Consider the following 24,594-nt stretch of genomic DNA (forward strand, 5'->3'; position numbering starts at 1 on the left):
GTCTGATCATTAAGGGGACAAAAAATAGATTTTGATTCAGAGGTTCAATATCACATAATTTTTTATCATGGACTTCTTAGCACCATGACTGAGCCTCCTACTTAAAACTAGTTAAAAAAAAAAAAAGCTTCCTATATTTCATTGTGTGACGATTGCAAGTGATTCGTTTCTGTGGAGTGTGTTTTAGCAATTGCAGCTACATCTTTGAATGAACAAACTAAAATATTCTGTTTGCAACAGTTGCCACGAAGTTTGGCCTTGAAACACTAAACCAGAATAATTTATTGTCAAGCTATTCAGGAGTACACACTTGCTACAGCAATTTAAAGAAATGTGACACATTATTTTTGGACGTATGTATGTAGCTATGGATCAAGTCTCTTAATAGCCAGAGACTCAATATAATACCGGTGTAACACTAGAGTTGAGAGAGTTATATGCATGGTTAATTATGTTTTTAATTAAGGAAGTAAGGCTTGCTAGCCATTCCCTATATCTCCCTACCCTATAAACGCACCTCTGGAGAAGGATTAACAACGTAATACAACGGAAACATCCTTCTTCTTTCCCTCTCTTGCCAGATAAAAAGCATTTGATAACAGACTTCTTTAATATAACAGGAGATGATGCGGGACCTGTAGCTGGACAGAAAAACAAAGTGGGCTTTATTTACTATTTTTTTCCCCACTTCAAAAAATGACTTTTATGGGAATTCTTCAAAGTTTGTAGATATCCCCTAAATCATTCATCTGCTGGAGCACCGAAGAACAAACACACAACATGCAGCCACTGATTTTCACAGCAAGGGTTTGTAAGCACAGGAAGGGAGGACTTGCCTGTAAGGTCTAAATTCAGCAAAGTATTTGCACATCCGTAAGCTAAAAAAATCCCAACCATGTTCCTATGTCTTCTTAACACAGTTTATGAGATCAGGGTCTGGTGTTAAGTGCCAGCGTTACTTCTGAAGACTTGGTTTCAAAGAAACTTCTCGGAGAGCGTGAGAGGCAAAAGATGACAGAAGATGGGGATCAGGGTAAGGCTTTGTGTGCATATTTTAATGGCTAACCACTACCCCTCCCACCTCCTCTCCAAATTCTGTAACAATAAAAATTCATTCTTTTCTGGATTATAAATGGAGTTGATCTGATTTATATCTGACTTCATAAATAGGCAAAATATCATACCAGTACAAAAAAGGGAAAAGAACCTGAAAGCCTTGAGCACAACCACAGGTGTCCTTAGGAGTGGGATGTATTCTGCAGGGATAACGGCTCACTCATCTGAAGTCAGAAAACTTTGAATTCAGTGCAATAACATGCAGTGTTTGTAAAGAGATTTATAATTATCAGTGAATTACTTCTCTGTAGACACCTCTAAAGTAGATGGGCAAGAACTGTTATACTTTATTGTGGGGAAACTAAGAATCTAGGAAAGAAAGCCAGAGCCACAAAGTGATGGGAAGTAAATGCAAAACTTATATTCCTCCTGACTCCAAACACCAGCTCCGTATTGGACTGAATTCATGTTCATCTCCAATAAAAATAATACAAATAAGGAAAAAAATCAATAATACCATTTGCAGTGTTAATATTGTACCTTCCAATTTCATTGTATATTCAAAATAATGCCTGTCCAGAGCTGCACACACGCCTTACTTTAGCTATGTTTGATAAAACAGAAACGTAACTCATGGTCAAGTGTTCTTGGAAAGGAGCTGTTGTCAGAGAATATGTAAAATTAAGACTTCTCTTTTTCAGGGAAGATGAAAGGAAGGCGGGGGGGTTTTTTTGGTAATATATGGCTATAAACTCAAGTTAAATCTGTACAGATTTCCTTAAAGTTGTTATTGAGAAGCCACAAATTATTGCAGTTTGCATAACAACTGTACAACGATGAAGTTATAGCTTTAAAGTTACATTGATGTTGAGGAGATAAATGAAAAAGGAATGCTACATTACAACCGTAATCAATCAGAAAAATAATCCAGAGACTAATCAATGTCTCTGAATAAGAGAACATTAATCCCTGATGGAGATATTACAAACAAAATAATATCTAGCTTAGCTATCTAAATTCCACTCACCATCTTCTCCTATTATGTTTATCGTGGAATCGAATTTCAGAGGACTCCAAAGAGCTGTTGCTCCAAGTCTGATTTTTTTCATTATTCTATTTAATTGTGTGCACTGTAATTTAATTTACTGTAATGCTGCCTCTATTGTGGCAACGCAAAATTCCTTGTAACAGTAACCCATTAAAGTATATTAAAAGTATTTATCATGATCCTCAAGAGTACAGATAACATTATGCACGGAAAACTGGGATTTAACATAATTGCTACAAATAATTCCAAGCAGTTCTTTTTGCATTTATCTATAGGTAAAACAGCAAGAACAATAATCGTAAAACAAACCTCAGCAATATTAAACCTGGTCTTTATGAAGCCGCATGTAGATAAATAAAATACTTTGGAATATAAATTACTGGTCTGGAAAAGCATAGATGGGAAAAAACAGCCGTGTGAAAAGATCTACAGTCCCCCAAATTGCTGTAAGCCATTGGGTTCCTTTACTTATAATTTCCTTGTCTCATTTTTTGGTTATCTTCCTCTCTCTCACACATGAATGTCCTGCTTTTTTTCTTCCAGAGCTTATTTTCTTTAAGAAAACTTATTGCCTGCTCCAAGGGCACTGACGTTAGTGTCAGGACTCGCACTGGCCACGCGGTTCAGGTCGGCAAATGCCACGTGCGGGAGAAGGGGATCTCCCAGCCGGCGGCACGGTCTCACCCCCCAACCTTTTGGGCAAGGCGAGGCACCAGAGTCCCCCGCGGACACCGGCAGCAACCGCGCGGCACCAGCAAGCACCGAGGGGTTCTCTGGCCGATGAAATCTGAACGACCTGAAATCAAGAGGAGTTTGGCACAGATCTGGATGTCAAACTCGGACTCTGGGGTGCCCAACTGGCACCACTGCAGGCAGAGGGAGATCGCAGCGGAGCTACTCGGCAGCTTGTTGCTAATGCATGATACACCTGTACACAGCTTTCCTCACTTCGCTGGGGTATTTAGAAAACCTTACAATATTCCACAAACAAAAAAATTAAACTTTTTTCAGGTCAAAAATTTGCTAAACGTTTACAAGTTGGCAAACATAAAGCAGGTAATCTTTCACTACTTCAAATAATATGTATTTTTCTTCACTAAAGACCATCTTTACCCTTCCCACACTCCTCTCTTTTGCCACTTATTTGCTTTGCCTCCCTTAAAGTTTCATGCTCCTTCATCGCTTTTAACTGAGAAGAGAAAGAATAAACCTGACGCACTATCTCAACAGTTCATCCCTTGGAAGTAGTCTAATTTAGCAGAAAGAGAAGAATGCGTCCCACCTTTTTAAAAACAGCAGTGAAGTCTTACAAATGTCCTGTCAGAGCTAAGAAATATGTACGTCTGTTTTAACATTGGATGCGAGGGAGGCAATGAAGACTTTTAATATCACCACTGTGTTGCATCAGTAATAAAACAGGGATTTTTCAGCATCTGTTTGAGGTCTGATAGAATCCTTTTGTGAGGACAATGTAATTTTCTTAACGATCAGCCTCAGAGTATGAAATTTTTAACACAAAGTTAAATTTCCCTCTTGGTTATTCCGTTCTGAAAATGCCATCACTAATTACATGGAAGTATCATATCACTCCATGAATCAGGTTAGCAGGAAATACTAAAAGTGATAGATCTGGTTGAATCTCTGCAACCATTCTAACATCTCACTCTTCAGACTGGGACTTTAGTCTAAAAATTAATAGAGAAATATTTGGAGATTGCATTTGAATTTCATTCGCTCATTCATCAAAATACTAAGAGTGAATTATTCCTCTCACTGGTCATTAGCAAAACTGCCACTGGCTTCAGCAGTGCAAGAACTGCACCACTGGGATACTGAGAGCGTTAGAGGAGATCTTATATATTTCCTAAGGAGTCAAAGGAGATCACTCCAACAGTTTTCAAGTTTTATTTAAATTACAAACATTTTAAGTACTTAAAAGTGTGTCCCACTTTCCTGATTGTTTTAACCTACCTTTGCATGCAACCAACCTCTGAACTTTAATTTTTCATCAGTAATTAATATAGGTCAAGATTAGGAAGATATTGTCTGCCATCTTTCCAATTTAAAATAAAAACTAGTGTTCCATTTTTCCATGTGTATGTAGAAACATAAGTCTTTGTTACAGAATTCCAAATAATGTCATAAAACTCAGAATATCAACAAGGTCAGAGGCTTCAGTTCAGTTTCCTTTGATAAGCACACAAGCTTGCACAAATTGTTTGGCATTTATAGGTTTTTTTCCCAGAAATCATGAGTGAGTAGTTATAGAATCAATGAGGCAGACTGTTTCCAATATTTACAGCCCAACATTTATAGTCCAAAATCTGTCCCTAAGAGGCAAAAAGGCCATACAGTTTTTTTTATTTGTTCAATTTAGGAATTTTCTCTCCTGGGGAATATTCACTGAGCAAAACGCCAGCATAGCAATCCTCACCGAGGTCTTTTTGTTTCTGTTGCCTCAGGGAGGGACTGGCTGTGAGATGGTCAGGAGATAAAAACAGTGCTTGTGTGACCCAGGAATTCCTGACAGCTAATTCATGACTCTGATGGTAGGCCAGATCTTGCACCAGTGAAAACAAGCTCCGGTATCGAGGAATGACAACTACCTTGTGACCTGTGTCCCTTTTCAGGAGGGGACACTGCGTACAGGGAAGTATCTAATTGTATGAAAATAAGCTGCAGTACATTGGGCTCTAGCTATAATATTGTAATACTTGTTTTCAGCAGTAACATGTAAAAGCTGCTGACACAAATTTGATGTCTTCACTCACAAATAACATTTTATATAAAAGTGCAACCAAAAACTTTCCGGCTGCTATGGGGGTAGGAACAGGTTGCTTACTGAGAGACCTAAATGACCTCTCTAAAGGGACAACAAAGTCCTGTTCACATGCTCCTACAGTGACCAGGCAGAAGACCCAGAGAAGAACTGGAACCCGACTGGAGAAGTCAACAGATGGCCCCGCTGCCCCATCTGCAGACCTAGACGCTGAAATCCAGGTCAGAGCTGACAGGCAGCATAAAACCACAAGCCATGTCTCTAGAGAAGAGATTTTTCTAGAACTTGGGAGACTCAAGCAAGGTGGAACTCGCTGTGGAAGAGACGAGGAGCCACAGGGCCTCGTACACAGGGAGGACACAGTCGCGTGGGGGGGCTGAGGACCTCGAGCAGTACTGGTATCTTTCTCTGGTAAAAAGGGTGGTTTGTTATTGATGCTTTTTTCTTTACTTGCCACATGAAACTCAGAATGGAAGAAAATGTAACACATCATCCACAGTTAGGACAGGGAAGGGTCTGGAGGCTTATTCAAGTATGTCTTGAGAAGACAGTAAGTTTTATACCAAAGCGAAAGGAACACTGTTGAATAATTTGGTGATAATCTGAGAGTAATGCCACTTCAACTATCCTCCTCTTAAAATGAACGTGGTGTCATCTACTGGGAATTTCCTACCAATCTGTAGAAACATTTAGGAAATGGGTTACGAAACGATATTGAAACTTTGGAAGCAATTATGCATCTTTTGGGGATAGAAGAGTTGAATATTAAATAGCATGGGAATTTCAAATTGTTGATAAAAGACAGACATCCCTAGTCACTCTGTAGAAGACATCAGAAGGAACTGGCTAATACAAAATGACTTACGCTCAACTGTGAATCACAGCTATGTATCACACCCCCACACCACCACCCCCTTTCTCTCTCTCTCTCCACATATACATACAGATAAAAAGCTTTTAAAAAGCTTTCCTCAAGCCTGACTCCTCTAAGCAAGGTCAGAGTGGTTGAGCCATCCAGCCAAAACAAAGGAGACCTGTTCTTAACTCAGGAGGGACTGGAGAAAAGACTGTTTTCTCTGCAGCAAGATGGGCTATGTACTTAAACGGGTTCTAACACTCAGAGAGGGAAGTCAAAGAAAACACCTTAAATCTTCGACATAAATATGACAAACCACCTTCAGAAGGAAAAATCCATACTGCAAGGAAACAAATAAACTTGACAGAAATGGAAACAAATGGACTTTTCCCAAAATTTATAGCACAAACTGAAACAGCCAGGGGTTACGGTGTTGCAGATCATTTGAAACTGCATAAATTGAAGGATAACAGGCAGTTGATCTTTCTAGCCAGGTTCCAAATCCAAAGTTACTGGTCAATGATATTAAGGAGATGCCTGTTAGCACAGATGAGTGTTCTGATAGATAAGGGACTATCCATCATAAGGCATCTCATTGATTAGGTATGCAGACAGGACCATCTGAATGTCAGCAAGGGAAGAATCTATCCCAGTAGGGCCAGTTCACTGTGTCTTGGCTCAATGGCCTCATATTTTTGAGTTTGCTCCCACCTCAGCCAGCAAGCCAGACAGAGAGGTAGCCAATGGAAGCTGCTAAAACTACCAAACAACAGATTCTCCCATCTGCCAGGAATCCAGTGCTAACTAATGATCTGGGGAACGACAATATTCCAACAGAGTGCAAAGAGGCAAGAGGAAAATAACCCCAAATATTCAGGGATATGGTAAAAAATGAAGAGGTTTATGAATCCTCAGCTAGAAAGATCCTCGGTGAATAAACACATCCTTTTTGTGCCAGAGGGAACATATATGACTGAAAGCCTTCAGTTTACTGTGATATTAAAATACACAAATTTAGTTAAAAGCGTGTGGCTGGGAAGCAGAGAAGATGACTTGCTTTTCCCAGTTGTTGCACTCTGGGTAACATGGAGTCTTCTGGAAGGAAAGAGAAGGAACAGCCTTCTGGGAACAAGCTGATTTGCACAGCTCTGAGGAGCTGGTGAAACATAAGAGGGATCAGACAGCATGTGTGGACATGAAGAGACACCTAAGAGAAGCAATTAAAAGATGAGCATCCAAACATTTTTTCATGAAAGTCCCATCCATGTGAGTTTGCATGAATTGATTCTATAGGTATCCTTAAGTTTTGATGGAGAAATAGTTTCAAGAAAAAGAAAGGAAAAGGACAAAGAAAGAAAAAGTATGGTTCAGAAGGTGGCACGTGAAAGCGTCCCAAGGACTGGTAAGCCCTGGAGACTATTGGTGCTGGTGAACCTGCAAGAACATGCAGTCTGAAAACACCAAGAGGCTGCTGAGCACCAGCACACACCGGTGTCAGCAACGGGTTCCATAACTCGGCCCACATCCACGACGACTGCTACATGCATATGAAGGCCATGGGATTACATATGCATCTGATGAAATAAAGGACCTTCTGATGGACTTTCTGAACACCTACCATTGACCTGCCAGTATTACCCTCTATTTTCTGAGTATATAGGTGGAGTTGGCTTCTCAAACATTGCTCTAACCAGATAATCGTGAGAGTGCAATTCAGCTGTGAGACTAAATAAGTGAATGTGCTGTGAGAACAGTTTACCTGTTATTAGTAAAAACAGCTTAAAGAATAAAAGCTATTCTAAGAAATATTGGGCGTGATCTGTATCTACCTCAAACTCCCTCCCTTACCAGGGCAAAAAGGAGTTTACAACACATTACAGGCGATATATAGAGGTATTTTCCAAAGAAACCAGGGTGGCTGAGCAACTGAAAGTTGCTAGAACGTGAGTAATACTGGAGGAAACAGTGATAAAGACGGTCTCTTCTTCTAATCTATGTCTGCCAAGAGATTTACAGTTTCTCTGTATAAGGAGAAAGTATGTTCTTTGGAAATTGTTTTCAGGTAAAACCTGGCTTTAGAGTTTGAAAGCCTTTGGTACCTTCTGACATGCGCACTTGAAAGAAAAACTGAGAGAATGCAGATTACAGTACACTTTAAAGATTTCAGTTTCAAAATAAGGGGTGGTCTGCTTTTTGTTTGTTTCCTTTTGCGGGCATTTTTCCTTGTTGCTGGTCATTTGTTATAGTCCTTACAGCTTCACAGCAGTCCGTATCAGGAGGCTGGAGAGATTTAGGAAGGGAAAAAAAATGTGTTGCAGCAGAGGCAGTGTGCTACTGTAACTTCTGCTCATATCTTGAAGACATGCTGAGGGCCTAATCCTGCTCTTGGCTGTAAACCTGTTTGTGGGGTAAAATGGCTGTAAGCTGTAAGGTACCATGGTTGTAGAGATAAAAATACAAAGCCAATAATACTTTTACACACAGCAAAGGAAAACCTAACAGAAAAAGATTAAATGGTTGAGCACCAATTAGTGATTTAAAACTAGCCATTGATGCTTCTGGATGTAAGCCAGTTTTCTAAACCCAGTGCCACACATTGCTCTACCTTACTCTTAGAGATTTTACAGCTAAAGATGATAAAGGAGTATTTCAGTGAAACAGAAACATCTTACCTAAGAAACAAACATTTCAGGGATTTTGCATAGAGTCCAGACCAAAACTCCCAGCAGGCTGGAAGTAAACCTACAGGTTCTGTTTTAAAGAACTAAAATGGACTTTTTATAGAAATTCCCATATTTGTATCTCCCAACTGTAAGAGCTGAAACCTCATGATGATACACTGGGCTTAACTACCATAGCCATAAACTAGAGTGAGCAACCTCACCAGCACGAGTGGGGTGGCACCAGTGTAAAACCTGGTAGGTGATTTTCTATTTATTTTTTTTTTTTACTTTCCAGCATCTTTCATAATTTCTTATTTTTTTTCAGAATGCTGCCACTCTCATTTGGAAGGAAATAAAGCATAAGTAGCCATACTGCATAAGCTTAAATGATTGTAACAGACAGTGTCACTCAAAGGCTTTTGAAACTCAGGACACTAAAGAAGACACTTTTGTTGTCATGTTTCAGTAAAGCAATAGGATTTGGAAAGACCATAATGCAATACTTGGATCATCACCTCCTATAGACAAAACTTGCAACTTTTTTTTTCCCTGTTGGGCTATCTTAGCATTATTTATATAGCCTTGAAAAACCAATGAAGTCAAGAGAATGCTATCAGAGAATTAACTCTGCCCTATTAGGGCACTACACTCATGGCAGACACAATCTAATGAAAAAATATATTGTGCTTCAAGCCAAAAAGTTATTGGACTTGATCCCGTAAGATATTTAAGCATATATTTAAAGGTTGCAGGATAGCAGTCAGGGCACTCTAGCATTTGCAGAGAACAGACCAGTGTGTGCTGCAGCTCCCCCATATTTTCAAAATCTTTTATAAGGTACTTGTATAATATGGCTGCTAAAACCACACTAAAGCCAATACGTTAATCACTGCATCTAGGTAGGTAACCTGCGTGCTGACTTCAGATCCTTTTATTTGCCAACAAGTTCTTAACACCTGTGGTTTTTAAAAAGAAAAGCTAATGCAAGAAATCCTGTTTAACGGGACAAGCCGTTGTCCAGTGGGAGTGGAGCTTCTTTGGAAGTACTTAACCCACAGATTAATGAAAGGCAGATAATTCTACTGCAATTAACTCTTCTGTGATGAAACTTTCTTTCTTTAATAACTAGTTTAAATAACAACTGAAACTTGAAGAAGAAAGCATTTAAAAGTTCACTCAGTAGCTGACAAAACATTGAGTCATGGACAAATAGTTTACATGATTTTTCGAAGCTGCAGTGCAAGTCTGTTCTCCAATTTCCCATGTTTTACAGGAAAGAAAGGAATCTTTAATAACAGCATCTTCCAAACAGCCAGGACAAAAGACGTAAGTGGAAGTTGAAACGATGAAAGAAATGAATAATAAACAGAAAGTGTGCAAAACGGGAATTGGTGTTGACAGGATTTCTCTAGGTAAAAAGACAGACTTTAAATTGGGTTGCCAATTACACATCAGTATTCAGGAGATTTAACTCAAGCACTGCGACTTACATTTTCCTTCATGCATGGCTGACAGCCCACGTGCTACTGTAGCAACTGAAGTTTTAGCTTTCTTTTATCTAATATATAGCCTTGTTATCAGGTTATACATTAATTTCCAAATCCTGCTTCATGTAAGTAAAAAGTGGTTCAAAAAGATGTTTGGAGTGTCTGTGACTTCTGCAAAGACAATGTGAGCCTCTTCAGTTTAAATAGTTAATCTGTCTTGTAAGAAGTGTCTTGCAGGTGATGAACAATGAGTTTTCAGGAAAAAATAATCAGGTTAAAAATCCATTTTTCATTTTTTTAACAAAATGAAAAGCAATCAAAAATCTTCCTTTGGGTAACACTCGAAATATTACTAGAGCAAAATCAAAACATTTTACTGTTCTTAGGTTATTGAGTTCTTCCAAATATATTCACTTAGGTTAATTTTTAAATTAAAAAGTTCTTAAACAACAACAAAAAAAGTGCACATTGTACCCTGAAAAATTTCCAACTACCACACTTGCACATTTTCAAGATTTCTCTCACAACCCTTCTTTGTTTCAGAATTCTGGAGCCTCCACATACCTCTTTTCTACTTAATTTTGTGTTCACTGGAAAATTTCCATCATCTTTTTCTTTGAATGTCCCCACCATGAAGTTACACATGCAATGGGAAAGACAAAAGACAGAAGATAAAATTCTGTACAAGGTAGAGTTTTAATTTTGCAAAAGATTTATACCTGCCTTTTTTTTTTTTTTCCCCAAGCCAGTCCTCTTGCCTTTCTCAACATGTTTTTGCTTTTTCTACGCCTTGCCCAGCATTTCAGTTATTAATCTGGGATCATGCATGGCCTTCATTTGCTCTGTTTCACCAGCATGATCCATACCAATTAATGACTGGTACCATGCTACATATAGTCATTCCAGGCAAGCCTCACCAAATACAGCCTCATCTACTCTAGTATAGTTCATCTCTGAAAAAAACCTAACAAAGAGAGATGATGGCATGTTGCAGGTAAGTATCATGGCTGGACTATGATTAATGCTGTTGATCTGTTCTCACTCTTGTTACTAAGGGTGAGGTCCTACCTCAGACCAGTGTCCCTTAGATCAGTATTTTCTCTCCGGTCAGCAGAGGGTTCTCAGGGAAACGTGGACGGGGAGGAGTATGTTTTTGACTCTTCCCACATACTCTCCCCAGGCTCCAGCAATCCGCGGGCAGATCATGCGGCCCTTAAAGGCAGTTCTAATGGCACCAGGGTGGTTATTTTATCTCTGGCCCTAAATTATTTTCCTACAAAAATTTTCCTTTCAGCCCCATCTGCATGAAACCATTGCCATTTTGCGTTCTCGCATATGATGTTCTGAAGTTCCACATAACACAAAGACCAGGTTATGTATACTATCTAGTGCATGTTTATTGCACATTGGTGTATAAGTTATCTGAATAAAAAAAATACTTCTCATATAAATAATCTAAAACCAGGGAACATGGAGAAATGGTGCAAGCCCCAAGACTGCTTTCTCTTATGTAACTCTGGCAGGTAACTAGCTCAAGAAATAGAAGTGTTTAAGAAACATTGCTACATATTTTTTTGCTTCTTTTAAAGAGAACCCATGCTCTTACTGCTATGGTTTATGTAAAAAAAGCTATTCCAGCTCACTGCATACATTTAATTTTTTTAATGGCACAGTGAAAAGCATTCATTGCATGGTTGAAAAGGAGAAAATCTGCATCTATGTATGAAAGCAATCAATTCATTCCACTTGTAATGGGATTTATCCTGTCACTTCAGTTTGATTGTTTACCTTTACAATCGCCTCCCATGCTGTTTGGAAAAAGAAGAAAAAGAAATGGGAAAGAATCAAAAGCCAAGCAATTCAACATGACTCTGTTTAATGTCATCACTACCTGTTCTGAAGAATGTATTTGCATATTTATAATGCTATATTACTACAGGAATGACAACCTTCAGTGGCAGCATGTAAGCCATCAAGATAGCGAGAGCTCAACCTGTTCTAAAAACTCGTTGGCAACTGGCTGTGCTCTTAGGGTGGGCACAATTCTCAGTGGTCACAGCTATGCTCAACATGTTGAACAATACTTTCTCTATGATTTAAAAGGAAATGGGAGTTATGCAGCTAATAAGTATTTCAAATTTTAGCTACAGTTTTGCATGCCAAATCAAAAGGAAGAAGTATCCGAAAGCCAGCATCATCTTCTGTTGTGCCTAGTGGACTGTCCATGTTTCATGATGGTGCTTGTTCTTCCTGTCAGAACACTGTAGGATCTTTCTCCTGTTACAGAAAACTAAACTTCTGCTGAGCCAGTGGCATTAGCTGAAGCACAGAGATTTAAGCACTCACATCAGCCATACCGCACTGGCAGAATCGTAAGTTTTCCTTGTATTGCAAATGATGTTCTGCAAAACTGCTGCAGTTACTCTTGGGCATCTCTTCAACAATTTCTAACACAACTTTCTGTGACACATGTATAAGCTCTGTGATATTTAGCGCACGATTGGAGTTGTTCTTAATATTCATTTTAGGTAAGTTGCATTGGCTTTTCAAATTAACCTCTCCTGTTCCCACACTGTAGGCACAGCAGATACTCAAAAATCTCAAGTCACTCTTAACAAGTGTCCCCTGAGGGTCTGAAAAGGAACAACCCAAATTCTTTAGTCTATGAAATTTAGCCACAGATTTGTTTTTTAAAGATAAGGAAATTCTGAGAAGCAGATATACCTCCCTTCAGAGAGTCTGCTTCCCAGAACTGGAAACTGCCCCTCCTCCATATGCCCAAAATTATAGAGTATGGCCAGAGTGGTTCATTGTAGAGCCAAGCATTTGCCTACTGTCATTTTGGCACTAAACCAAACCAAATAGGTGGATCAGTTCTTTTCAAACACTAAGTACCTAAGGATTTAGGGCATAAGTGTATCTAGTGTTTTCCAGCAGAAATTCTGTTTCTGCTGCTCTGACGCAGCTTAGCATCTGGATGCACTGGACTGGAGGGGAAAAGCACACAAGCCTGCAGTCTGCTTAGGGACTATTATGGTTCATGGCATAATATAGACAGCTTTAAGGAAATTCTAGTTTACAGAGAGAAATTTCATAGATTTTTCTTGGAAATTCCTCCAGAAGGAAGACTCATCCACCAATATACATAAGATGGTTTCTTGTACGGTACAAAATAACCACAACAAGCCTCCAGACTTTGGGAATTTGTATTAAATCAGTAAAAAAATACTGCTTAAATGAGACTAGTGGGCTTGTTTTATGGCAAGAAAACTGTTTTAACCAGAGCAAGCTGTATTTTCCTTAGCTATGTAACAATTCACACTATTATTTATGCTTACAGTCATATATATTTGCTTTAAGTTTTACCAGTATCTCAACCTAGAAAATCCTCTCTGAAATGCTAATTGCAACTGTTACCCATTCCATGATCATTCTCAGCCTCTTCTGCTTAGAAGTGGTATCAGTGATGTACACAGACCAGATAATTCCTATCTCTCACTGTAATTGCACAGGGATTTTGTTTTCTTTTGAGTCAGTAATGTCTAAATTGGATTAAGACAACAGTTGCTTGCGAGGCCTTCTCTACATAAGTTGCTTTCATCACTGCTGTACTTCATGCTATTTTACTTTATAACTTCATTTTTTACACCATTCTTATACAAATGAGTTTCCGTGAAGTTCATACTTAACTTCAGATTACACTTAAGTACTAAATACTCTATGAAGAAGAAAAAAAATACCCTGAATTTTTTTTTTTCTGACATACTCATGAGTGAATGTAGTTACTGGCATGCTGGCACCATTCGTTATGATCAGATGAAATTCAAATGATATGATAAGAAGAGTGACCGATGTCAAAAATCAGAGAGCTCAGTCTAACTATTTGTGTTTTTAAACATCTTTAAGCTCGTAACAAGCCCTTCACAGTCCCCTGTCTGGGCAATCACTGCTCTTGGCAATAATAATCTGAGTGGGTGGCTGAGAATGGAGCTGGCAGATGCAGTACTGATGCAAATTACTGCTACTTAGCAGCACATGCATTCATTCATCCAGGGAGTAATTTTTTATCATTCCAGAAGTAAGCCAGAAGTCATAAAATACTTTACTTGTCAATATCTAGAAATAAAATCTGTAGTGTATTCAACATTTATTATCATAAAATATAATGTTAAATAGATAATTGAAGTGTCAGTATGCCCAATGTCATAAAGAAATCTCTGAAAAAATGAAATACATTCAGTGTGCCTAATTTGTCTGTTTTGTGGTTTGATTTTTCCAATATTGCAACTGGAGACCTCATAATGCGTGTGTGACTGCTGATATGCATTTCCAAGACCAAATAATGCCAACCATAAAATCCTGATTAGTCTTTCCGTTATTCTGGTGTATTATTGCTTTCATTATTTTAGCTACAGAGATGAATGACAGAAGTGAAAGAAAGGAAAGCAGAATAATGCACAACATTACTAAAGGCAATATACAGTTCAGTGAAATTAGCAGTCATTATTTCTGTGTTGACCATAATACTGCTGTTCTACAGACTGTAAAGTAAGATGCCACAATGCAATCAGTACTTGTTCTTTGGGTCAGATATATATGAAGCTGCCTTACCTTAGGTGCATTGACCAGGCAGTGATTCGAAACACAAGGTTTTTCTTTTATAAATAGTGCATTTTGACAGACATTTAAGCAAATCATGCAGTTTGTTATCTTTTTTTAGAACTATGCCCTGAATAAATATTCAATCTTTTAAAAAAGTCCCATCTCTAAAGAAACAATAAACAAAAGAGAAAACCTATTTATGTACACCCATATTACAGCAGTAGTCTATACAAGCTATACTTTCTCAGGAGAAACAGACCTCTCAGAACAAATGAACTTTAAGCTGGTTTATCTTTCAGGTGAATTACCTATACAACAGTGGTAACACAGTAACTGTGGAGGTCTATAATTATATGGGAAGCAAGGTTTGCATAGCAAGAGAAAAACTGTATTTAAGCAATTGATGTAACTTCAAATAAACAAACTAGCCTTGGAGTCAGAGTCTATTATGAGTATATTAATTGAGTCATTAATAAGTAGACAGGCAATCTAAGCGTAACAGCTAAAACACAAATGTTTCAACACTAATTGCAACCAGAATCCAGACACAGTACCTTAGCTTTATCCCTCATGGAGCCCTTCCCCAGGATGGACATTTTTGCACCTGTTTCTTCTTGTAACCTCTTCAAGGAGTTTCCTCTTGGTCCAAGCAATTTCCCAACAAAATTGAACTAGAAAGCAAGTAAGAGAACTATTTTAGACCTAGAGGTGCTTTTTCAAAAACTTAATAAATCTTTACAAACAAGCTGCTTAAAAAAGAAAAGTTTACTTTCCTTTAAAAAAAATACTCCTACTTAGTTCTGAGCCTAATTCATTGGGATGTAAGTCTGGAGAACGGAGGTATCCTCTCACGTAGCACGAAAGGCAGTAAAAGCATTCACGGTTTATTTGAAGCCCAGGAGGCTTCTCTCTAGGGCAAAAATGGCCAGTCACTGCTTTGGTTTAGCTAACAGCTAAACAAGATCTTTGCTTATCAGATGGTTCTTGCTTCCACTTCAGCCAGCAAGAATATAACAACACAAACGCATCAGCCACGTTAATAACACCCAAACTCAGAATCAGGCCAGAGACTCCAGAATCCAAGCTGGCTTTCAGTCCAGTGTTTTAATTACAAACCACTTGTAACTTCCTTCAAATATTGGTTAAACCATCAAAGAAAGTAATATGTAATCACAGGAAAAATAAATACTTAAGGTGAAATTTACTGCCACCTAATCAAACCTAACTGATTCTAGCAAGATAACATGTCTATCCCATTTTGGGGTAGGATTTAGAGATGATGCCCCATCATGGCATCAACAATCCTATGTCTTGAAACTGTAGCTATGCTTCTTCCAGGGACCACTTGGCTTAGAAGAAGTTGTTGGCTTCAAATTGATTATTAAATTTCATATGAAAATAAACCACACAGCGAGGAAGGAATGGCAAAGACTGAATTTCAACTTTAATACTAGGCCTCGGACTTACGATGGAAATAAGATTTCAAAAATCACATGTCATGTATGTGAAGGTTTATTAGACATGGCCAAGCAAACGGCACAGCTTTTTATCCTCTGCAGGGACCCCCTCGCGGGCAGAATGCCTGTTCGCAAGTTACAACACCAAATCTTTTGTGCCACTTACACATCACCAAACAGAGAATAACCATCTACTGCTGCATCCTTTCAGTGTCTCTTAATATTAAGAAAAGCTGCCGCTCGAAAGCTGAAAGAGCTATACCGCTATGTAAGTTTGGAAGAGACTACAAGGCAGCCAGCCAAAGCTCAACTCCATTTGTTCTCTGAATGGAATAAAACTATTAAAATACACTCTATGAAGATTTATGCTGACCAGTTATATTTAAACACTTCATAAACTGTCTAATAATTACCTTGACATATGGCTGCAAAGGACCGGTACGGCCAGCATAAACTATGTACAAAGTGGATTTTAATCACTTCGCAGGAAATAAGTGGCTAGGGATTTTAATTCTATTGATTATGTAGCAGACACTCACAGCTCATCCACCTTCTAAAAAACACACATCAGGAAGCAAGCAGTTACTTACAACTAAATAACTGAATTGCTCTTAATTCGGTTTTGTCTGAAGTTGCAGAAAAGCCCGTGCACTCTACCAGACGTTCAACTGTTGTGCTCGGTCTTGCCGGCGTCAGTGAGCTCTAGGGCCACTGGCTACCCTCAGCACCAGTCTATAATTACAGAACTCCTGAAAGTCTGAAAGTACTCATAGAGGATCTTTGACTCAATAACTTATGAAAAATTAAACCCTTTATGTTCACATGTGGGTAAAAATAGCAGACAATTAAAGAGAAAATTTCAGTGAATAGCACAAACTGTAAGAAATTTGAAACACAACTTTATTCATCGTATTTATTTTATTAAGATATGCTGGATAGGAACCTGAGCAGAACTACTTTTAATACTGGAAAGCTTAAGCTCCAGTTATGGTCACAGACACAGCCAAAGCATACAGCTGCTGCAAAGGAAAATGTGAAAACTCAGGCAGTTTGACTGCATATAATGATGACCCTTGCCCACAAACACGCATTCCTGGTACAGCCACTGTAAATGTAGATCTTATTTTGCAATCTGAGTTCTGATCCAATTCTGCCATGTATACAAATTTTCTCCAAATAATAGTAAGACTAATTCTCTGGGATAATATCCGGTCATATTAGGAGAAGATAGCTGAGAAATGATGACATACAGAATAGAAAGTATTAACAGAAAGATTTCATTGCTGGGGAGGAAACAGACTTCCACTTGAAAAATATGGTTATTGTTGTATTACTGGATGTTTTTATGGGTGGCTTAACTTCTCAATCATATTTAAGAACATGAGCTAGGCTTTCTGTGCGCTTGTAGAAACCCTTCCTCATTTATGGCAAAGATTTTGCACATGATTTTTTTCAGATTTTTTTAATCATTTATCTGGGGGAGACAAATGCATGTCTCCAGGGGAAAATGATCAGGTGATAGCAGGGGATGCTTTACTTATAATCAAATGCACATGATGCTTCCTGTGTCAACAGCTGGGCAATAAACTTTTTCCTGTGCAGTATAAAACCTGACAAAGCATACAGCTGGTTAGATCTGTTGAGTATCCACAGCCAGTCTCCCCAACGTCTTCCCCAACCAATATACACACAGTTTCACCAGGTTTACCTGCATCTTGATTCCTTTCACACTCTACCCTGCACAAGCAATCAGACTGTAAGGTGCCCAAAGCCAACAGGCAGTCTTCTCAGCCTCCATCAAAGTTTTTTTTCATGAAACTTTTTTTTTTATACTCGTATGGAAATAGCAAAAAATGATACCGCACATGTGGACACACAGAAATGACTCTCTTTCCCCAAACTGTGCTGCTCCCACCCGTCTACAAAGCTTTGTGCTTACACACGGAGAATATTTATTGACAGTGTGAGACATTCTGCTGAAGTCTGTATGCTAGGACTGAATATTTAAAACCAAAGATTAGATACCCAACAAGTATACAGAAAACGGAGAATTCTTATGAAGTAATTACATGAAATTTCCTACCAAACAACTGCCTATGTTAGTAAAAAGTTTAGGTATGCGCTCCATGCATGAATGCATATATAATCACAGACTTGCTCATCTCCAAAACCCCTTGCAGTAAAACATGCTGCGCATCAACACACCTCACTTGCTTCAGGCTAAGTCACAGAAGAGAATCCCCAAATCTAACCAGGTGTTGTCAAGCTGGATCACAGCACAGGCAGTCTGTCTCCCAGTGTCAGCATTTATTATGTCAATACACCATACATGGTTTCTACAAAATGCCAGAGATTAGTTATAGTCTGTGCTGTAAACAAAATGTGTACAACAGCTAGTTTTTAAAATATATCCTCCAGCTTACTTACAATGTTGTGATAGTCTAGTCTTAAGCGTACTACAGCAGCTCATGAAGATCGCCACATGTATTTATTCTCATTGCCATGCTTGAGCTTACCTCCTTTAATATGGACACGTCAAGTGCTGTTCTCAGAAGTCATAATACCAGAATTGTCACAGAATTTAACTTAAATACACACACATTTACAAGTTGATATTTACATAACATCTGATTTATATAATGTTGCATACTCAGGGGAAAGTTTCCTCAGTATATGGCATGTTAAAGCAAATTGTCCACGAGATGAGTGCTATGGGAGCTTGAACTTTGGAGCGGGCATCAGAGACAAATAGATGCGGCTCCACTTTGTGTCTGTGTTGTATAAAAGAGGGGGAAAAGAAGGGCAGTGAACTTGTGCTGTAGAGAATCCGTAGCTAATACTAGCATATTTAAATGCCCTTGGCTCCCGGCATCGGAGCCCTCTCGCTGGGGAGGAGCCGCCCCACAGCTGCAGACGCGGCGACCGGCACCAGGCAGACAGGGGCTGTTGGCTTTCACCGCTACCTCACCTTTTAATGCCGAGAACTGCAATCAAACATCGGTCCCTACCTCGGCTGTCTACAGGGGACCCGCCTTATTCTCAGTAAGCGATAAACTGGCCTTCGAATACGCGGACAGCCACACAACGGTCAGTTCTCTCGCCAGACCCACCGCACCGGTGGCCCGGCGCTGCTGCCCTCCTGACGCGTGCCCAGGAATGCCGCGGACCTCCCACGAGCTGGGAGAGGGGCCGCGAGGTCCGGCGGGGTGACGAGGGCTGTCTGGCAGGGGGCTCCCCGAACCAGCGGCAGCCTTGGGCAGAGAACGGCCGCAGGCACTCGGACACCATCAGAAGCACCCTCAGAAGTACATCACGAGTTACTCCACCATAGGGCAGCCCGAAGTGCTCCCCGGAAAACCTACCCTATCCAAAACCACACCTGTCTTTCTCCCCACCTCCCTTCCGCACGTCGGGGCAAGAATGCTGGTAACCAATTAAGCAAGGACTCATATAATTTGCTAACCAGTTCCTGCGAGATTAAAAACTCCATTTAATATTAGTAAGGGTTTTGACTACTTCAGGACGGCGTACCATAGGTATAACAAAGCGAACATACAGTTCACAGCATTAACATCTAAGCCTCAAACTAAATGCAGTGACTGGCAGAAAAGGCATGTTGACATTTAGAAGAGGATTTGTTTCCCTGTTTGATGTAGCCCAAATACATCCCTACTAGAACTGTAACATTTCTTATTCTATGAAGACTATTTTAATTGGGTTTTACAAGCAGAAACAAGGAATATGCTTGCCATTCAGAAAAAGTGTTTGTGTCAGTGACCGTTTCTGTTTTATACACGAATCAGTGTTCAGAACAGTAACAAAAACTAGATAAATATGGGACAGACAAATGCTTCCAGCTGTAAGATAAAGCAGCACAAAGCCCTGAATTGGGAGAATAAATTAATTTCTTCTAGAAACACCAAAACAGAAATAGCACAGCTTGGCAACATGAAATAGGTTTGTTACTTCTTAGTATGTTCTGTTCACCATTACCATCAGCTCCTTTGTGGAGCAACAAAGGGTCTTTCCATTTGCAGAGCTAGGTATCCTCACAAAAAGCTTTCCTTATTCATGGGAAAACAAAAAATCCTTCTATATTCAGTCCTGTGCTAAAGAAAAGGGGAGGAGACAAAGATATTATTCACTCCTGAATAAAACCTTACTGCTTAAGACCTGCTTATAAATTAGTTTTCTTCTAGTACTATTCTAGGACTTCTGATTTATTTTAGAATAGTGTTTATTTTAAAGAGTATCTCACCTTTTGACATGCACAAGGGAGTTCCCTTCATGTTAAGGGAGTAGCAGACAAATCTGAAGGCAAATTTTATTTTTCTCAACATTTTGTAAGCGTAACAATGCCCAGCTGGAACTATTCTATGCGATGCTACGCTATAGCTCAGCAGATCCTGCAGAGTTCAAGTTCGCCTCCCTCTGTATGTAGCTGCTTACCCCAGTACCTCTTCAACATCTAGCACTTTTTGGCTTTTCCGAAACGGACTTAGTGTTCCAGATAAGGATGCAACACTATTTTTTATTACAGTGATGTGATGTTTGCAGTCTCTGGAGAAGAGCTTCTGAGAAACCTGTTTGGTAGGACTCAACGTTGCAGGGCTCTACTTCAGCAAGGCATGTCTGCCGGGTTGACCCTGGCTGGACACCAGGTGCCCACCAAAGCTGCTCTGTCACTGCCCTCCTCAGCAGGACAGGGCTGACTCCAGGACCTGGACTCCTGGATTCTCCACCTCCTCCCCCCTGTGGCACAGGGGGACGGGGAGTGCAGGTTGGGGTCAGTTCATCACTCGTTGTCTCTGCTGCTCCTTCCTCCTCAGGGGGAGGACTCCTCACTCGTCCCCTGCTCCAGCGTGAGGTGCCTCCCATGAGAGACAGTCCTCCAGAAACTGCTCCAACGTGAGTCCTTCCCACGGGCTGCAGTCCTTCAGGCATAGACTGCTCCAGTGTAGGTCCCCCGCGGGGTCACAAGTCCTGCGAGGACCCTGCTCCAGCGCGGGCTTCCGATGGGGTCACAGCCTCCTTCGGGCATCCCCCTGCTCTGGCGTGGGGTCCTCTCTCCCCAGGCTGCAGGTGAAGATCTGCTCCACTGTGGACCTCCCTGGGCTGCAGGGGGACAGCCTGCCTCACCATGGTCTTCATCACCACGGGCTGCAGGGGAATCTCTGCTCTGGTGCCTGGAGCACCTCCTCCCCTCCTTCTGCACTGACCTGGGGGTCTGCAGGGCTGGGGCTCTCACAGCTTCTCACTCCTCTCTCTGCCTGCAGTTGCTGTTGTGCAGCAACTTTTTCCTCTTCTTTACTCTGTTCTCCCAGAGGCACTACCACCATCACTGATGGGCTCGACCTTGGCCAGAGGCAGGTCCGTCTTGGGGCTGGCATGGGCTCTGTTGGACATGGGGGAAGAAGCTTCCAGCAGCTTCTCACAGAAGCCATCCCTGTAGGCCCCCCGCTGCCAAAACCTGGCCACACAAACCCAATACAGCATGTCAAGAGACAGCAACAGCAGAAACAGAAAATGAATGTACTCCAGAGGGGCTCCGGAGATCTACTCCAAAGGACACGCGCTAAAGCTTTCTTAAAGTATTGCACCACTGAAACTTCACTGCAGCGGTCCAGGCAGCAAAGGAGAAGGCTGCCCTTTCCTACAGAGCTCACTGGGTCGCATCTCTTCATTATGCTTTGAACAATAACCCAATGCCAGGCTGCAGAGAGAAAAATGGACTCAAAATTACATGCTCAAAGGGAAAATACAGCTTCTTGAAAACTGCGGGCCAAATTAATTTCTTGTTTAAATCAATAGAATTACCTCAAGAATAAATTAAATCTGAGTAACAAAGTTAGAATCATTAAAGCTACTGTGACTAGATTTACCTAAGAAATAAACACTTTTTTTATTACACTTTTTTTTATCATGAAAAGTGCTGGGAGTTCATATTTACTGTGTGCTTGAAGAAGATGCTGCAATATTTGCCTGGTTATTTACTAGCTTATAGCAAGCATCTAAATCTACAATGAAAATATATTTTTGGCATAACTCCATGAAACAGATGGTCAGCGACTCCAGACAAACATCTTCCAGATACAAGTCCACACTGAGAGAGCAACAATATCCCCTCACTTTTCATTTTTAGCAATTTCCTGTCAGAATTTGGTAAGAAGTTGTGGCGTTTAAATAAAGCAATTTAAATGAGCCTTAAAATTAAAATAAATTTTCTGATTTAAAAAAAAAAGTTTGGTGTCTGATGTATCTTTATTCAGTTAAACTTTCTTAAGTCAGGAAAATTTGAATAGCTATTTCTCTAATACATGCATCAGCAGTGCAATTTATTATAATCTACTAATCTGTCAGACACCCAAACATTTTTTTGTGTGTGATTCTGTTTTTAACTCCGACATGAGGTAATGGAGGAAAAGCCAAGGAACCAATTAAAGTTGTGGATCTATATTAAATCTGCAATTAACAAGTTCAAGGGGTTTATTATTTTAACTGCAGAGATATCCAGAGAGACTCATTGTACCAGGCACTGCAGAGACATGCAGGAAGACATGATCTTGACCCTGAAGAGCTGTCAAGTATGTTAAAAACAGGCTTTGTTGAATGTACGTGGCTACTATTGCTTATTTGGATGCTCAGGGAGTGACTGCAGAAACTGCTGCCATTAGAATCACAGGGCTCAGTTATGAAAGTGGGGATTACTCGTGGTACGTGCAGCAGGACCAGGTTCTGCTGACAGGAGGACCACACCGGAGCCTGCTTTTTCAACTCAGAAACGAGAAAGAGGATCCTAATTTCACACTTTATCTTTGGCTTTTGCCTTTCTTACAATTCTTCTGCAACTTGGAATAAACCGCTTTTTCCTAGGCTTATCGCTATGTGGCCAGCCCAGCTGGGGCAGTGTGGGAGGCTGAGGGCAGACAGGAACAGCTCTCCGGCTTTTTTGCCCTTGTTGGGAGGTTAGAGCTGTTAGCAAACTAGTCACCAGTCAGAGGTCATGACTGATCCCAATCCATGTCTACAAAGAGTCGGGAAGTTCTTTGAGGGCTGACTGCTCCTTAATGGAAAGCTGTTGAAGAAGAGCAGTATTTTCAGAAACTGCAGGGTACGCTGAGCTAACAATGATTTTTCCCTCGTATTTAAGTCACATTCTATTGAATCAAGGGCAAGGGGCCTCTTGAGGACAAAAAGCAACCCCCTGTCCTTTAACATTGATCCTAGCCAAGCCTGAAATAGTCAACTTTTACTATTTAGAAATAAGTAAAATACAAGGTAAGTAATAAGTTGTTTTTGGAATTGTGTATCTAAGACTGGGTCATTTGAAGGACATTATCTAAAACAGTATTTCTACGAATGCTAACAATTCAGACTGCAGAAGTGCACCACTAACCTTCTTCCAAAGTGCATAATTAAATTGTTTATATTGAGCATATACAGAGGTATGGACATAGGTACTAAGACTACAACACTTAAAAGCAAAATACACATTTGGCTTTTTGGGCTCGTTCTCCCACAGACACATAATTTACTGGTCACAGTAATAAATACCACCTGCTCTTTGCTAACTGGCAGCAACCTACCAACTTTTTTCTAACTTGAAGAGTTTGGAACATAAAAGGAAGATCTAAAGGAGCTGTAATACAGTGGGATTTCCAGCACATCATCTTACTCTTACTGAGCTGGATATGATTTCATATTAGGTGCAAGATTACTCTTTGCCAGATACTGTATTTGTGAAGTTAAGTTCTAAGTCAACAAGAACCAGGGTAAGTTAGGGTTGAATACTCAACCATAAAACTGATTTATCTTTCCCATGTATGTTAGTGATACCAGACTAGTAAAAATGTAGCATAAAACTCAAATTTCTTTTCAGTCAAGGAAATTATAAGAACTGTTCATTTGGACCCAGTATGCTAATGAACTGATTTAACACACATGCATATAGTATCTAATTTTGTAGACAGCATTGTATTAAATCACAAATGGTTTATGTTAATCTAATTAAAAACTCTGTTAGTCAACTTGATTTTGCCCTTTGTTATTAATGTAATTATACTTACAGCAGCATTTATATATCAATTTACATATACTGAGCACTATGCAAACATTAATTTTATTCTCAAGTCACGTTCATAATCAAAGCAAAGCATTACTTTAAATTGATTGACATATGCAAACTCACATAGCTCTATGAAAATTAAACCAGCCTGCGAAAGCACTCAAAAACATTTTACAAAATTCTGGTTCTTGCCCCTCCCCCTACATTTTCTATATTGTTGGGGCGGGGGGGGGTTGTCCTTATCACTAAGGTCAAATGCAAGAAAATACAATCTTTCTTCCTTAGAGCTCATTACCTTCTACTTTTTCTATGCTTAGAGAGGAAAATCAAGTATCTTTCAAGATTTTTTAATGAGGACTTGGCTGATCTGAAGTGGTAATGCAATAAAATATTTTAAGAGGAGCAAAGCATTCCAGAACAACATTGACAAGGTGAAAACAGTTAAGTAATACTGTGTTAATTCAGAGACCCGAACTGGTGCTGAATTCTGTTCCCAAGGTGTTCAGGTAGGACATCTGTCCAATTCATACTTAAATTTCAACTATGTTTCAAGTGAAAATTGTGGAAATTTAAGACAACAG

General features: G+C 39.8%; 1 protein-coding gene across 2 annotated transcripts in view; it reads right to left on the bottom strand.

The window, feature by feature from the left end:
- KHDRBS2 (KH RNA binding domain containing, signal transduction associated 2) overlaps nt 1-24,594 on the bottom strand; it is a 379,002-nt gene that overhangs the window by 236,565 nt on the left and 117,843 nt on the right. For both annotated transcript variants that reach the window (XR_011328340.1, XM_069804568.1), the window contains exon 3: nt 15,046-15,162. Coding sequence is in view for 1 of the 2 variants with exons in the window: in XM_069804568.1 (XP_069660669.1) it covers nt 15,046-15,162 (117 nt within the window). In the remaining variant the exon portion in view is untranslated. The remainder of the gene's footprint in view (nt 1-15,045; nt 15,163-24,594) is intronic.

Source organism: Haliaeetus albicilla, chromosome 17 (assembly GCF_947461875.1).
Source record: "Haliaeetus albicilla chromosome 17, bHalAlb1.1, whole genome shotgun sequence".
In the NCBI taxonomy this organism is placed as follows: Eukaryota; Metazoa; Chordata; class Aves; order Accipitriformes; family Accipitridae; genus Haliaeetus; species Haliaeetus albicilla.